Below are 14,215 nucleotides of genomic sequence, written 5' to 3'. Positions count from 1 at the left end.
CCAAATAAAGAACAAGCACATTCCTACAGCTCAACCCGCACAAAACCACAGTCACATTACAGCTGAAAGATTGATAAGGCTTTATCATTGTGTGTGTGTATGTGTATGTGTGTGTGTGTGTGTGTGTGTGTGTGTGTGCACGAGTTTTATACATTTGTGAACACCAAAATTGCAGATATTATATGACTTTGATCTAGAAAGAACATTTCACTCCACCATAAAGAAGAAACAAAAACAAAAAAACTGTGTTTAAGAATGTATTTATAAACCTAAAAAAGACCAGTGACATTCTTTGTGACACTGAGTCGATCTTTTCTGTAGGTGTTGGCACTTAGTATTATTTAGTTATGGGTATAGTAAAACTAACATGAGTGTGTGTGTGAAAAATCTGAATAAGCCAGACAGCGGTGGGAGAGAAAGAGAGAGAGAGAGAGAGAGAGAGAGAGAGAGAGGGCGGGAAAGAATGTGTGTTTCTCATTAGCTACATCACTGTTCACTTCTCTCTTCTGCGCACACTTTCTACGTGGACACCTGGTATGTACTGTTCTTTCTCTACCTCACATTACACATGTTTATGTCCACATTCGTTTAATCCTCCTCTTTTATCTTGGGTTTTATCACGAAAACCAAAAGGTTTTTGATACTTTTTTAAAATATTTTCAGCATGCACATTTCTGCTGTTTAGCTGATAATTGATTTAGCACATGATGAACGGACAGGATGTGTCCTGCTCAGTCATGTTCACTATGCAGCTTTTTATTTATTTATTTATTTATTTGTTTGTTTGTTTGTTTGTTATTTATATTTATGAGATGAGTCAGAGATGAGTTTTTACAACCAAATCTTTTGAAGCTTTAGGGTTACCACTTTGTCTAAGGCAAAGCAAAGGCCTATCTTCAATGTTATCAAAATGTAGAAAAAAAAAGATGAACTGTAAAAAAAAGCTATCCCGGTTGTTTTCTCTATCACTAAGAATGATAGCCTTCTTCAGCCTTGGGAGTATGTTTCCCAGTCTTATCATTGTGTTTCAGACTATGGGGGTAATAAAACATATTGCATGTTCTAGATGGGTTTTTTTGTGTGTGTGAGTGTGCTGATTTTTTTTTACTGTCCACATATTTCCCAGACCACAGCAGCTGCAATTCATTGCCCAAATCTCTCTCAATGAAACATCTGTCATATGAAGCATGCCAGTTTGAAGTGCTTAGTCGGCTTTATCCTTTCGTTAGATGCAAGGATGTGATGACAGTACAGGCATAACCTAGTTTAAAATAACGTTCTGCAACACACTATGAGACATTCTGAGACAACTGGATTTTTACCTTCTTTCCACATACTACTGAAGTGCAATTTCTTTGGAAATGTACAACTGTAAGCAGATCCTGTAAATATACCCCCAAAAATACCACTTGTACAGTTCTAAAACAAACACAAATGTGGTCTTTAAACATCTCGAAACTTTCTGTAAAAGACCAACAGCAATGACGTGTGGACTTCGCTTAAGGTCATGTGTATGTTTCCCGGATAGCAGCTGATTTTGGATGAATATGGTTTCATTTATTCACGTCAAAACCGATGAGTGCAGCAGAATGTGTAACATTTTCCAGCGGCCACATTTCAGGTTTTTATGCTGTTATGAGAATGCGTCATGGTGCCAACTCACAGCTCCAGTGTCTCCAGTTCGATCCTGAGCTCAGGTAAGGTTGTGTGGAGTGTTCCTGGGATAGGCTCTGGATCCACTGCTTCCCTGACCATTTACTGAAAAGAATTTTGGGCCAAAAATGCCGTAAACAAAACCAACTATATCTAATAAGTGCGTGGAATTTAGGTTTGTGGCCAAGATTTCAAACTGTAATTTCTGGAGTCATGGTGGTGTTTGGGTAGCCAAGCTCGACTGAGTTCCATAGTTGTGTGTAGGCCAGATGAATGTGGTAAGTGTGAGCTATAACTAGGTTGAACTTCCCGTTGTTAGTGCGTGTCATTCCATGGCAGTGACAACACCATATTAATAACCTGGTTAATGATATATCATCTCGACTGTTTAAACAACTGTATATATTTAAAGATCTCTGACATACATGGCATGACATAATCGCATGACAGAAAGGCAGTAATTTACGTAGAGCTGCTTGAGGTGTTGTTTATGTGCAGTATCTGTGAAGTTTAGCAGCATGTGAACTAACATGGTTCAGGAGTTTCTATGTAAGTCATATTGTTTTGTGTTATATTGAACTACTTAATGTAAAGTTCAGAAACTCATATACACATTCAGCACTCTTATATAGCATCTTTTATGCTGGAGTTGCTTTTTAAACACTAAAGAGTCCCAAATCTCCCATAACTGTCTTATTATTTATTAATATTCACATACTGTACGTGGGAGATATTAGTTACCAGGAGAGTCTGGAAACTACTACAGACTAATGAGGCATTGTAGGCTTTTACTCATTTCTTCTTGACACACTGTTTTTGAGTAATTTACTCTTATTGAAATTGATGTTTAGGCTTAAGGACCACTGTATGTGTTTCATTTCTTAAAAAGTTATATCATAAAGTTACTACTCATTTAAGTTAAAACATAGATTGGAATTTCCAATTCCTTTGAATTATTTTCAAGTGTTAATAACCCATTTACGCCAATATAATATTCATAATCCAATCTTTCATACATTTCTCTTCACAGATAGACAGCATTGTAACAGATGACGCTTTTACTCCAGCTGTATCATTTTAGAATCTCCTTGTTAGTGTAAAGATCAGGAAATCCGATTAACCCACCATGGGAAAAGGCTACTACATCAGCAAACAACTGGCCATAACAGCTGTCCTGCTTGCTGCTTTAGCTGTGATCACCATAATTGCACTATCTATAGCTTACTCTAAAGCATTAGCCAAAAATGAACTGAATTTCAACAATGAAGTTCAAACATCACCTCCGTCCTCCACTTCACCATCATCCGATGAACCCTGGGACAAATACAGACTTCCTGACACATTATCTCCTCAATATTACAACATCACACTGTGGCCTCGGCTCACCATGGACAACCAGGGCATGTACATTTTCACTGGTGAATCTGGAGTAGCTTTTACATGTGTCAGAGAGACGGATTTGATCCTGATTCACTGCCACAAGTTGAACTTGACTCTTTTCGAGGGGCGACATGCGAAGCTGATGGGAACGCATAACACCAAGGGTCCAGCCATTAGAAAAACCTGGTTTCAAGAGGAAACCCAGTACTTAGTGATCCAGCTGGAGGGGACACTAAAGCCGGGAAAGTTGTACTGGCTTTATACAGAGTTCAGAGGAGAGCTGGCTGATGATCTGGAAGGCTTCTACAGGAGTGAGTATGAGGAGGACGGTGTCAAAAAGTAAGTTTTTGGAGAGTCTTTTCACTCAAATATTTTGGCATTTTAGCGAGACTGAAGAGGACAATTAAGATCTCTCCATAGTTTTCTCCCAGTTCACTAGTTCAAAGTAACAGATTATTGTACCACAGAGACACCAATCCCAGAGAGTAGAGCCAAACAAATGTCATTTTATACAATGCTGTTACTGTTTAGTGCTCTAAATATTTGTATCTGTATCGAGTGGGTGTGGCTTAAATTGTAAGGTTTTTTTTTGTTTGTTTGTTTGTTTTGAACTTCTACTATTCAGAGGTTGAAATCACAGCATTGTCAGCATGATGAGTTCATTTTCCTCACTCAACTCTTCTTACCTCTTCTCTTGTGTTCATAATTAGTTTCAGCTACAGATGTGTGAAGGACTGTTTTTTTAATCACACAGCTATTATTTTTGTTTGTATCTACCTGCAATAATTTATAACAAATTTCGTCGGGTTTATTTCCCAAAATTAGCAAACTAGTAGAACAATAACCCTGACCCGGTAGTTTCTAAGTACCAGTTTACTATCATGGTAAATAATATAGCATTTATATAAGCATCATATCTCACAGCTCACATGAAAATTAAAACTTATTGCCAGTGTTGTCAAAGCGATCCCACTTCCAGTGTACAACTCTAATCTTAACCAGATGTGAACCGTTCTGGTAAGCTTTCTAGAATGAAATAAAATAAAATACTGAGCTTATTGTTTGTATCTGTTTTTGTATCTGTTTAGAGCACATTATCTGTTTAATCTGAATAATGTATTCATATTCGGGTTACATTCCTAATACACAGATGCAACATTGCCTAGTTTCTCAACACACTTGGTCGAAAGTGCATGAGACTATACAGATGCCCTTGCTGGTTTGTTGCAGAGCAATTGGGGCCAATTGACCCTGTCATCTATACCCCTTATTCTCATTTAAAACATATACAGTTTTCAGGTTTTTGGCACTCCAACAGTGGTAGTGCATGGTATAGTTGTGATTCTTTCCTTTCATCATACTTGGATTTTTTTTGGATATTGCAAGTCTACAACTTTTTTTTGTTCATTTTATTCCAGGGTTCTCGCCATCACTCAAATGCAGGCCACATCTGCTAGAAAAGCTTTTCCCTGCTTTGATGAGCCTGCCATGAAGGCCATATTTCACATCACTCTCATTCATGAGCCAGGAACTGTTGCACTATCAAACAGTCGAGATATAGGTGAGAGAACTGTGTGAATTTCAATGTCTACAAACCTCTTCACTTATATCACATTCTCTACAGTTTGATCGTACATTTGGTCTGAAGTGTTTCACTCAGGTCCAGAAAGCCTGCAAATAAATGGGCATGATGTTATTAGGACTCGATTTGAACCTACAAAGAGGATGTCTACATATCTTGTTGCTTTCATTGTCTGTGAATTTGTATACACCAGCAAGCCAAAAGATAACACGGATGTGATGGTACTGTTATAACTAATCAACAAATTATTACATTTGTCCAGTGTTACTCGACATATCTGTTAATTGTTTGTATTTTTTGGAAGGTTCGTATTTGGGCAAGGAAAAATGCCATTGAAGAAGGCCAAGGAGATTATGCCCTCAACATCACGCAGCCAATACTAGAGTTTTTTGAGAAGTATTACAATACTTCCTATCCTCTCTCTAAATCAGGTATGACCATATTGATTTTTTTCGTTTTCTCCTAATATGTTCACTTTCCAGTTCCTACTCTCACCCCTATCAAAAGACAGCTAATATCCAGGCAGGGTGAAGGCTAGCATGTGCTTCCTCTGAGAAACGTAAAACCAGCCATTGCATCGTTTTGAACTACTGCTTTTGTTACATCACAGGGCAGCATAACACACTAAAAGGAAAGGGTTATCTGCCACAATTGGTTAGTGTTACTCTAATTGACAGGAGTAATGTTATCCCATCCATCCAGAAAGAATGGACAATCTTGCTCTCTTGGACATCCGTCCATGGATGACTATGTCATCATTGGGATTTGAACTTGCAATCTCCCATCTTTAGGCTCAATGCTATATTGAAATCTTTTTAATTTCTAGTTTGACAAGTTATGTAAACTGTACTGTACTCAAAAAAGCTTTGGTTTTGTCTGTGAAAATTTCAGGCCTGCAAGTCATTTTGAACGTCTTGTGTTAATAAAGAAATTTCCGCTCACCTGAAGGCCTTCATCATTACACTAACCTGTGGGAAATTCACTCTACTTTATTTTGTAGACCAGATTGCACTGCCTGACTTCAATGCTGGAGCCATGGAGAACTGGGGACTCATCACTTACAGAGAGACAGCACTTCTATTCGATCCCCAAACCTCAGCCAATGGCAACAAGCAGAGGATTACAACTGTGGTGGCTCATGAGCTTGCTCATATGGTAATATTATAACCCAGTGACAAAGATGTCGTTCTTTTGTTTGACATCATGCTCATGGTGCAGTTTGTGGCTTCTAGTGGTTTGGAAATCTTGTGACGCTAAAATGGTGGAATGACCTGTGGCTGAATGAAGGGTTTGCGTCATACGTGGAGTACCTTGGTGCAGACTATGCAGAGCCAACTTGGAACATGGTATGATCGTTCTACCGGAGATATCTATGATATAGTACGTATTCGTTGTCCAAATCTAATTTGCCCTCTCTTGTCTCGTTACAGAAAGAACAGATCATACTATATGATATTTACCGTGCGTTTGCTGTGGACAGCCTGGTGTCCTCCCATCCTCTGTCCTGCAAAGAGGAGGAGGTCAATACACCAGCAGAAATCACCCAAATGTTCGACACCATCTCTTACAGCAAGGTGAAATGGTTTATTGTGTTTAATTCAATTAACCCTTATGTTCTGCTCACTGTACTCTAAGTAAAAGAGTTCTTCATGGGTTCCTTTATATAGTTAAGAGTACTTCGCTTTATGAAAGTGTTCTCTATATAGAACCCTTAAGATTTTAAAGAGTATATTTATCAACAGATGTCCCATCGTCCCATGGCGTCTGTTTATTATTTGACTGCAGTACAATTGTTGAATTCATTTAAAATATGAGCACAATACAAACAGCATTGATGGAAACTCTTGGTGGTATCTTTTTTCTCTATTTACTAGGGGTGTAGAAAACAAAACAGAGATTAGTCTGAGAGTCTTGGTCTGAGAGATTGGTCTGAGAGTCTCTAATGCAGACTAGTTTAGATTTTAAAGGAAAACCATTAAAAAATATATATGGGTGTCAAAAATGATCTATCAATGAACACTGAGTGAGAGAGAGAGAGAGAGAGAGAGAGAGAGAGAGAGAGAGAGTCAAATGTTTGGAAATTACATGCTCAGCTCAGCAGGAAAACATGCAAAGCTTCAATTTATCTGATCGGCATCATATTGAATCAAGAATGACAAAGATTCTATCAGTGCCAAACCGAATCATATGGGTGATCAATAGTCAATCGAAATGTTTTGAATTTGAATTGTTACTTGTTGTAGCGTACTGTATACCAAGTTGTGCATCGTATCTTCCGAAAGTGGGAGATCCACACCCTTACTATTTACCACTCAGTCTACTCATTTTTGTACTCATAGTAGGGAAAGTCACTTAGTAGTCATCTAAAATGGCTCAATTTTATAGTAAGACAACAACATGAGTCATTTTGACCCAAACACAAATAATAAAATCTGCATTCACTACATCAATAGTATATTATATTTCATGAATAAATTTTGAGATTTGTTTAGTCATTTGTAAGTAATATAAAAGCATTAGTGAATTCAGACTTTTCTGTAAATCGTCCTGATTTTTTTCCTCTTAATCAACCGCTCTATCATGTAAAGTGTTGTAGGTTATTAAATGCCTTTAAAGAACATATCGGAAGACTCAAGAATGCTTAACTGGCAACTTCTGTATCAGCTGGCAATATCACTGCAGTGCACTGTGAGATGTATGCACTGTAAGTGTGAGCATGAGTTTCCATGTGTTTGTTTTTACAGGGGGCTGCGGTGCTCAGGATGCTCTCTCAGTTCCTCACTGAGCCTGTCTTTGCCAAAGGACTTAGTGTAAGCTTTACTGGATTCTGTTTATAACTTACAGAGTTAATGAGGACTACTGATGTATTATTAATAAAATGAAACAAAACATCTTTCCAATGTTCCCTTTTCAGACATATCTAAATCAGTTTGCCTTTGGGAGCTCCACATATTCTGACCTTTGGGATCATCTTCAGATGGTAAGTAGGCATATTGAACTGGGGGAATTTAAGTATGTCAAATCCAGTACAGGGCAGCATAGTGGTGCCGCAAGTAGTGTTTCCACTTCACAGCATGACCCTGAGCTTGGGTTAATGTCAGTGTGGTGTTTTCCATGTACTACCCAATTCTGTCCAAGTTTCCTCCAGATTCTCTGGTTTCCCCCACCTCCCATAAACATGTGAATTGGTGGATTAACTGTGCTAAATTTTTCCGCCTCATACTCAGTGTTCCTGCGATACGCTTCATATCCACTGCTATCCTGACCAGGCTGACTGAAGATGAAATCCATTTAGATGCGAGAACCTGTTCTATTCATCTTCTCTCATGAGAAATTACTGTATCCAATGTCTTCTCCAGGCAGTTAATAAAACTCAGCATCTGAAATTGCCGCACAGCATCCATGACATCATGAACCGTTGGATTCTTCAAATGGGTTTCCCAGTCGTCACCATTGACACCCAAACTGGGAATGTGAGCCAGAAGCACTTTCTGTTGGAGCCAACCTCAGTGGTAGAGCGATCATCGGAATTCAAGTATGATGCCGTAACATGTCATTTTGATACTTTAACTAACCTTGGTAAAACTGTTGGTTAATTTCTTGCAAGCTGAAATGACATGAAATGAAATGATTGCTTAACAATATGCATGTCTAACCTTTCTGTTTAAGTTATGAGTGGTTTATTCCAATCAAATGGATAAAGAGTGGTGTAGAACAGGAGCAACTCTGGCTTCTTCAAAAATCAGGTACTTCTGATGCACACCATTGCAACCACAGTACCTTTTAGTGTTGGAAACACAAACATATTTCATTAAGCTTCACTGCTGAATGACCATCTTACACCACACAGTATGGTATAATTATAGATACTGATGTGAGGTCACTTGGATACTGGTCTTCTTTCTCCATGCAGTAAAATGAACGGCTGCTTTGTATATGTCTCAACATAACCCTATCTCTTAGCCTATGTTTATAACAGACCTACATTTGTTTTGTATCTCCAGTTATGCATAAACCTCTAAAAGCCGGAAAAGAGGAATGGGTTTTGGCGAATCTAAACGTTTCAGGGTACTACAGAGTCAATTATGATAATGAGAACTGGCAACGACTCCTTGATCAGCTGACAACCAACCACCAGGTACAGAAAATAAAGCATAATGCCACAGTGTCTTAAAACAACGGTATCTAATTCGGACAGATAAATAAATGAAATGTTAATGTCCCCCAAATCATGTTTATCGGTATACAGTTATAACATTTACACATTTATACACATACTGAATACGCATATATGATTCAATTATGCTAGAAAAAGCTAGAAAAGTAGTATTTTTCTGTTACTTGCTTAGAAAATACCAGTGATTAATAGAGCCCAGATACTGGATGATGCCTTTACTCTAGCAAGGTAAGATCACCATTCGTGTATATTTCTTTTAATATCTCCGTATTAAGTGATGTCATTGTTTCCTTGCTGAATGCATACTTGTTAATATAACTTATGTTCCATTTCCTTCAGGGCATCTATCATAAACATTACTCTTGCTCTAAGAACGACTAAGTATCTGTCAATGGAGAGAGAATACATTCCGTGGGAAGCAGCTCTCAGAAGCCTCAGCTCATTATTTGCAGTGTTTGATCGCAATGAGGTTTATGGACCGATGCAGGTGGGCTCATTAAAGACATCAATAAATTCAGCTCTGATTTTATTGAGTGTAACAGTCTATATTTTTGTCCTTTTAGGCCTACATGCGAAAACAGGTCAAGCCTCTGTTTGATCATTTTACTTCTGTAGCTGCAAACTGGACGACGGTGCCTGCAGGCCACACTGATCAGTAAAGATTTACACCATTTTAAAATTTTTCTCAACTGCTACACTCTCATTAGAAAGCTGAGTGTTAATCGCATCTCTTGTGTTTTCTGCTTTGCGCTTAGATTCACCCAGATCATCGCACTGTCGCTGGCGTGCAGTACAGGAGTACAGGGATGCAAAGACCTCACCAAGCACTGGTTTAGACAGTGGATGCAGGATCCTGAACACAATAGGTAAGTACATATAAACACCGGAGCATTATACGGCACTGTATTTAACATGAGAAAGTCACTCGTTGGTTTCTAATTCAGAGGAAACGAGTTTGTTATGTATTAATTGTAAATGGATGTCTCTGTGTTGTTACTTCAAATAAGCATTTGAGACACACTGTAAGAAGTGTTTTTCGGAAACTCACACTGGAGAAAAACTAAAATTCTAACTGTTTTCGCAGTTTTTCAAAGAAACTCAACTCGTTAACAATTAACTCTTTAAATTAGCACAATTATCCATAAGAATTTAAACATAAATATGTATAATATTTATTTACAAAACTGTCTAATTTAAATGAGTTTAAATGTTAAGAAGGAACATTCAATAATTAAAAATGATACACTTTACAGTATTTTGATGAACTTTACTGAAACAAGTACAAAAAACAAACAAAAAAGGGGTGAAAATCACCAGCTAAGGATGCCCTTACCACCTTGGTATAATTTACATCATAGTATTAGAAGTCCCAGCATGTAGCGTTAAAAAAAAAAAAATGTTGGTCTTGTATTTGTTTAGGATTTTTAGGGGTCAATTCACCTAGTGCTAGTGCCCTTAAAGAAATAGTGCTTATTTATGGCTAAATCCAGATAAAAAGATTTTCTTTTCTGCTGTACTTACCTATTTTTACAGGTAGCATTTTGTAAAATGACATAAATCTGCATGTCTTTTCAAATGTCATTTAAGATCTTAATTGGTGTAAAATATAACTGAACTGAACTTATCTATTTCAATTCTCCACATTTTCTACTGAAAAGTCTGCTTCCAGTCTGATTTTTACAGGATCTTTTTGGCACTTTTTATAAGACCCCTTCAGTACTATGTACTTATTAAGGGTTTAATACTTGAATACTTTTCTGTTTGACAATCAAGCATGTATCTTGAACCGGGCTGATTGGGCCAGTGCCATTACACTGTTACTGACACTCTCTATTTAATGCCTTATTTAAATGCTTTAGGTTTTAGACTGTAATAGTTTAGTAAGCTTAGGCTATGGTGTAGTTTCTCTATATAAAAAGTTTGAGCCTGCATTTTGCTCTATTTATATATTTAGTAGTATATAATATGAATCCGGCTCTTACCCATGATAAAACATTCCTTTTTCCCCTCAGAACTATGGGTCAAACTTTATTGTCATAGACTGACATTTATTATGGGGCCCTTTGACAGCTTTAAGCAGCCACTCATGTTGCTAATTAGTCAGAGCCGGCTCTGCTTTGCTTAGAAATTCCTCTCAGTTTCATGAATAGGTTTCAAGTCTTAGTTAGGAACCTTAGCTCGGAGTGCCATGTAAGACAACTCTTACTGGTTATGTTCTTAAATAATAAACCAAAATAGTCTCATAATAATAAATTCCCTAACATGTACACATATATCTAATGCTCTGTTGGTTAGGATTCACCCAAACCTGAGGTCGACGGTGTACTGCAATGCCATCGCTGCAGGAGGAGTGGAGGAATGGGACTTTTGTTGGAAGATGTTTAAAAAGGCCACAGTAGCAGCTGAGGCGGTTAAACTGAGGTCAGCTTTATCCTGCACCAAACAGCCATGGCTGCTTAACAGGTACATATTCTGGACTTTCATCATTTGAACCTATTTTAAAGTTATGCTTTAAGTTATGCAAAGACTCAAACAGATTAAATGATTTTAAATGAATAATTCCTATTCTGCCACCTTTTTATCTTTTCATTTTTTAAAACGAGGTTCCTCGATTACACACTGGATCCTGAAAAGATTCGCAAACAAGACGCAACCTCTGCAATAGGATCAGTCGCCAGCAATGTGATTGGCCACCCTCTGGCATGGAACTTCGTCCGAGCGCGATGGGAATACCTTTTTAAAGTGTAAGAGTGACTCGATATGTAACACGATATGCTTCTCAATCAAAGACAGAGCGTTTCGTTTTCAAGGCTGAGAACATTGCTTGAACATTGTATTTGTTTTACAGGTATGGAACTGGATCATTCAGCTTCGCCAGGTTAATAAGTGACGTCACTGCCAGATTCTGCACACCATTCGAGCTACATCAGGTAGGACGAGGCAACGTTAAGCAACAGGGGAGAGTAGTGACTTAATGGTTAAAGATCTATGCTAGTGATTGCAAAAGTTTGAGTTTAAGATTGTAAGGACAGCCAAATAAAGAACCTTTGCTGTTTCCTTGAGCAACTTCCCAGCTGTGTGATGGGACTGCATTCTGTTTCAATTGTAAAACATGTCTGCCAAATAAATAAACAATTGTAAACAATAACCATTCAGGAAAATGGCATTAAATGATACAGCTTACCCTATTAGGAACCTAGACAGCGGAATAGAGATTGTTAATGCATAATGCATCATCAGGGGTGTTCAGCTAAAATGTATAAAGATACAGTTACATTAAAATGATTAATATGACTAACGATTAGTGATTAGTTCCTGGCTATAAATAAAGCAATTTGAAGTGATTTTGATTCGGTTCACACTGCCATTTCATGTTACCGCTCTTGATTAATACCACAAACTCTTGAACAGATTAGACATCTGTTTTGAAATTGAAGCAGGAAGAATAAACACATACTTCTCTGTCCATTTGTCTTCATGCATTCTGATTTTAAACAAGCCATGATCTCAGATCCAACAGGGTAAATAAAATGAATTGTCTATGAAAGTCTGTGAAAACTCTCTCCTTTGTGACCTAATGTCTTTAGCACTGTAGTAAGTCTCTGATCCAATGAGACGCCTTCAGTTACAGGAAAATAACAGTTTTACCAGAGGATGATGATGAATCTTGTAATTCTTTTAACCAGTGAGATAGCGTTCTTTTGCATCTCTTCAAATCGAGCCCTGCTTGCACCTTAACATAAAAAAAATAAAATTATTTCACATTTACTCAGCAAGGTACAGTATACTATTATACTGCTACATTCAACAAACCTACCAACTAGGATTTTCATTTGTAACATCTAAGTATATCTTGGTGTCAAAACACAGCTAGATCTAACTTTGCATGGATTTACGCTGTATAAAACATACTCTGATTATGGAAGACTTTTTTTTCTTTTCTTATATGGCATGAGCACCATATAAGGTAATGTTGCTGTATTGAATTGCATCAGTTATGTTCAAGAGTTTGGAATTAGTTTTAATATAATCACACACCTCATTGTCCTGTGTCTCGCAGTTAAAACAGTTTCAAAAGGACAACGCGGACGTGGGCTTTGGCTCGGCCTCAAAGGCTCTGCAGCAGGCTATTGAGAAGACGACGGCCAGAATCAAATGGTTGGGAGAGAACAAGGAGCAAGTTCTGAAGTGGTTCATCTCTGAGACAGAGTGAACCAAATAGCACCGAAACACCTCAGCAGCCTTACAAACTCCATTCACAACAGTTACAGGAGGGGAATTCATGGACCGTCATATTGGCATGAACATACAGACATATCGGTATATTCACAGCAATTCTTAATGGATTTGAACTTTATTTCCATTAGTAAGGATGGCTGGTATAAATGGGCTAGCATTGCTAAGCCCCATTCTTTCAAAAATCAAAAGACATCAGTATATGGTTTCATTCTTACCATCCACATCAGAGTATATATGCTGTAAAACCAGTAGAGCATTGCACTCGAAATGCTAAAAATAAACTAAACTCACTAATGCAGCTGCCTATCTGCCTTTAAGTAAATGTGTATGTGTGCGTGTGTGTGTGTGTGTGTTATGTGATATAATGCATTGTTCAACCCTTATAATTTTGTTACCAAGTTATTAATAGATTCAAGTTTTATAAATTCAACTCCTTCTCAAACACTGGACTCTTGTACAATTTAGCAATTCTGTGCATTTTACATAGCAAAACATCAATAATTGAATCCCTTACAAGCCTGTAAAAATGATTGCTAATTTTTTAAAATAAAAATATTCAGTCATATTATGAAGTCAGTTGTACTTCCTTTCATGACGTGTCCTGAAAATGAGTCAGACTTCACGGCAACACATTGCTGAATAATTCAAAATGAGCAATATTCTTTGTTCCTCTTTGTATAAACTGGAAGCCCAACATGGTCTCACATTTGATTTAATTTTTAACAAATTGCACAACAATTTGCTCAGTTTGTGTAAAAGGTTTAGGCGGTGGTGAAAACAAATCATGCTGACGTGAGTCAAAATACTGCTGCAGTAGTAATAATTCACTTGAGTCTAAGTAAAAGTAGTTGTCAAGAAAATTTCTTCTAGTCTTCTAGTGAAAAACCATTTGAGTGATTACTTTACAAATGATTTTTTACATCTACAACTAACAAAACTAATCTGAAAATTTTCTAAATCCAAGGAAAGCATATTAGAACAATTATGCTAACTATCCAAGTGAGCAATGCTGAACTGAACACCACCTCCTTTAAGATAAGATAAGACAATACTTTTATACAGGTGCATCTCAAAAATGTTTAATATTTTGGAAAAGTAACTATTTTTCTGTAATTTAATTAAAAAAGTGGAACTTTCATATATCCTAGATTCATTACACATAAAGTGAAATATTTCAAGCCATT

At 37.3% G+C, this 14,215-nt stretch overlaps 1 protein-coding gene across 1 annotated transcript; it reads left to right on the top strand.

The window, feature by feature from the left end:
• Window positions 1-2,779: 2,779 nt before the first annotated feature.
• Window positions 2,780-13,686, top strand: LOC128614026 (aminopeptidase N-like). Its single transcript, XM_053635271.1, has 20 exons — window positions 2,780-3,372; window positions 4,452-4,594; window positions 4,682-4,836; window positions 4,920-5,046; window positions 5,616-5,770; window positions 5,848-5,961; window positions 6,046-6,189; window positions 7,360-7,425; window positions 7,530-7,595; window positions 7,975-8,150; window positions 8,285-8,361; window positions 8,620-8,753; window positions 8,965-9,020; window positions 9,132-9,279; window positions 9,356-9,447; window positions 9,548-9,658; window positions 11,088-11,255; window positions 11,396-11,536; window positions 11,641-11,722; window positions 12,853-13,686. Exons 1-20 carry the CDS (start codon window positions 2,780-2,782, stop codon window positions 13,003-13,005), a joined length of 2,901 nt encoding a protein of 966 aa, XP_053491246.1. The 3' UTR covers window positions 13,006-13,686.
• The last annotated feature ends 529 nt before the right edge of the window (window positions 13,687-14,215 follow it).

This window comes from Ictalurus furcatus, chromosome 10, assembly GCF_023375685.1.
Source record: "Ictalurus furcatus strain D&B chromosome 10, Billie_1.0, whole genome shotgun sequence".
Classification (NCBI taxonomy): domain Eukaryota; kingdom Metazoa; phylum Chordata; class Actinopteri; order Siluriformes; family Ictaluridae; genus Ictalurus; species Ictalurus furcatus.
The sequence above is the reverse complement of the archived record's forward strand: the minus strand, read 5'-3'. Positions and strand labels throughout refer to the sequence as shown.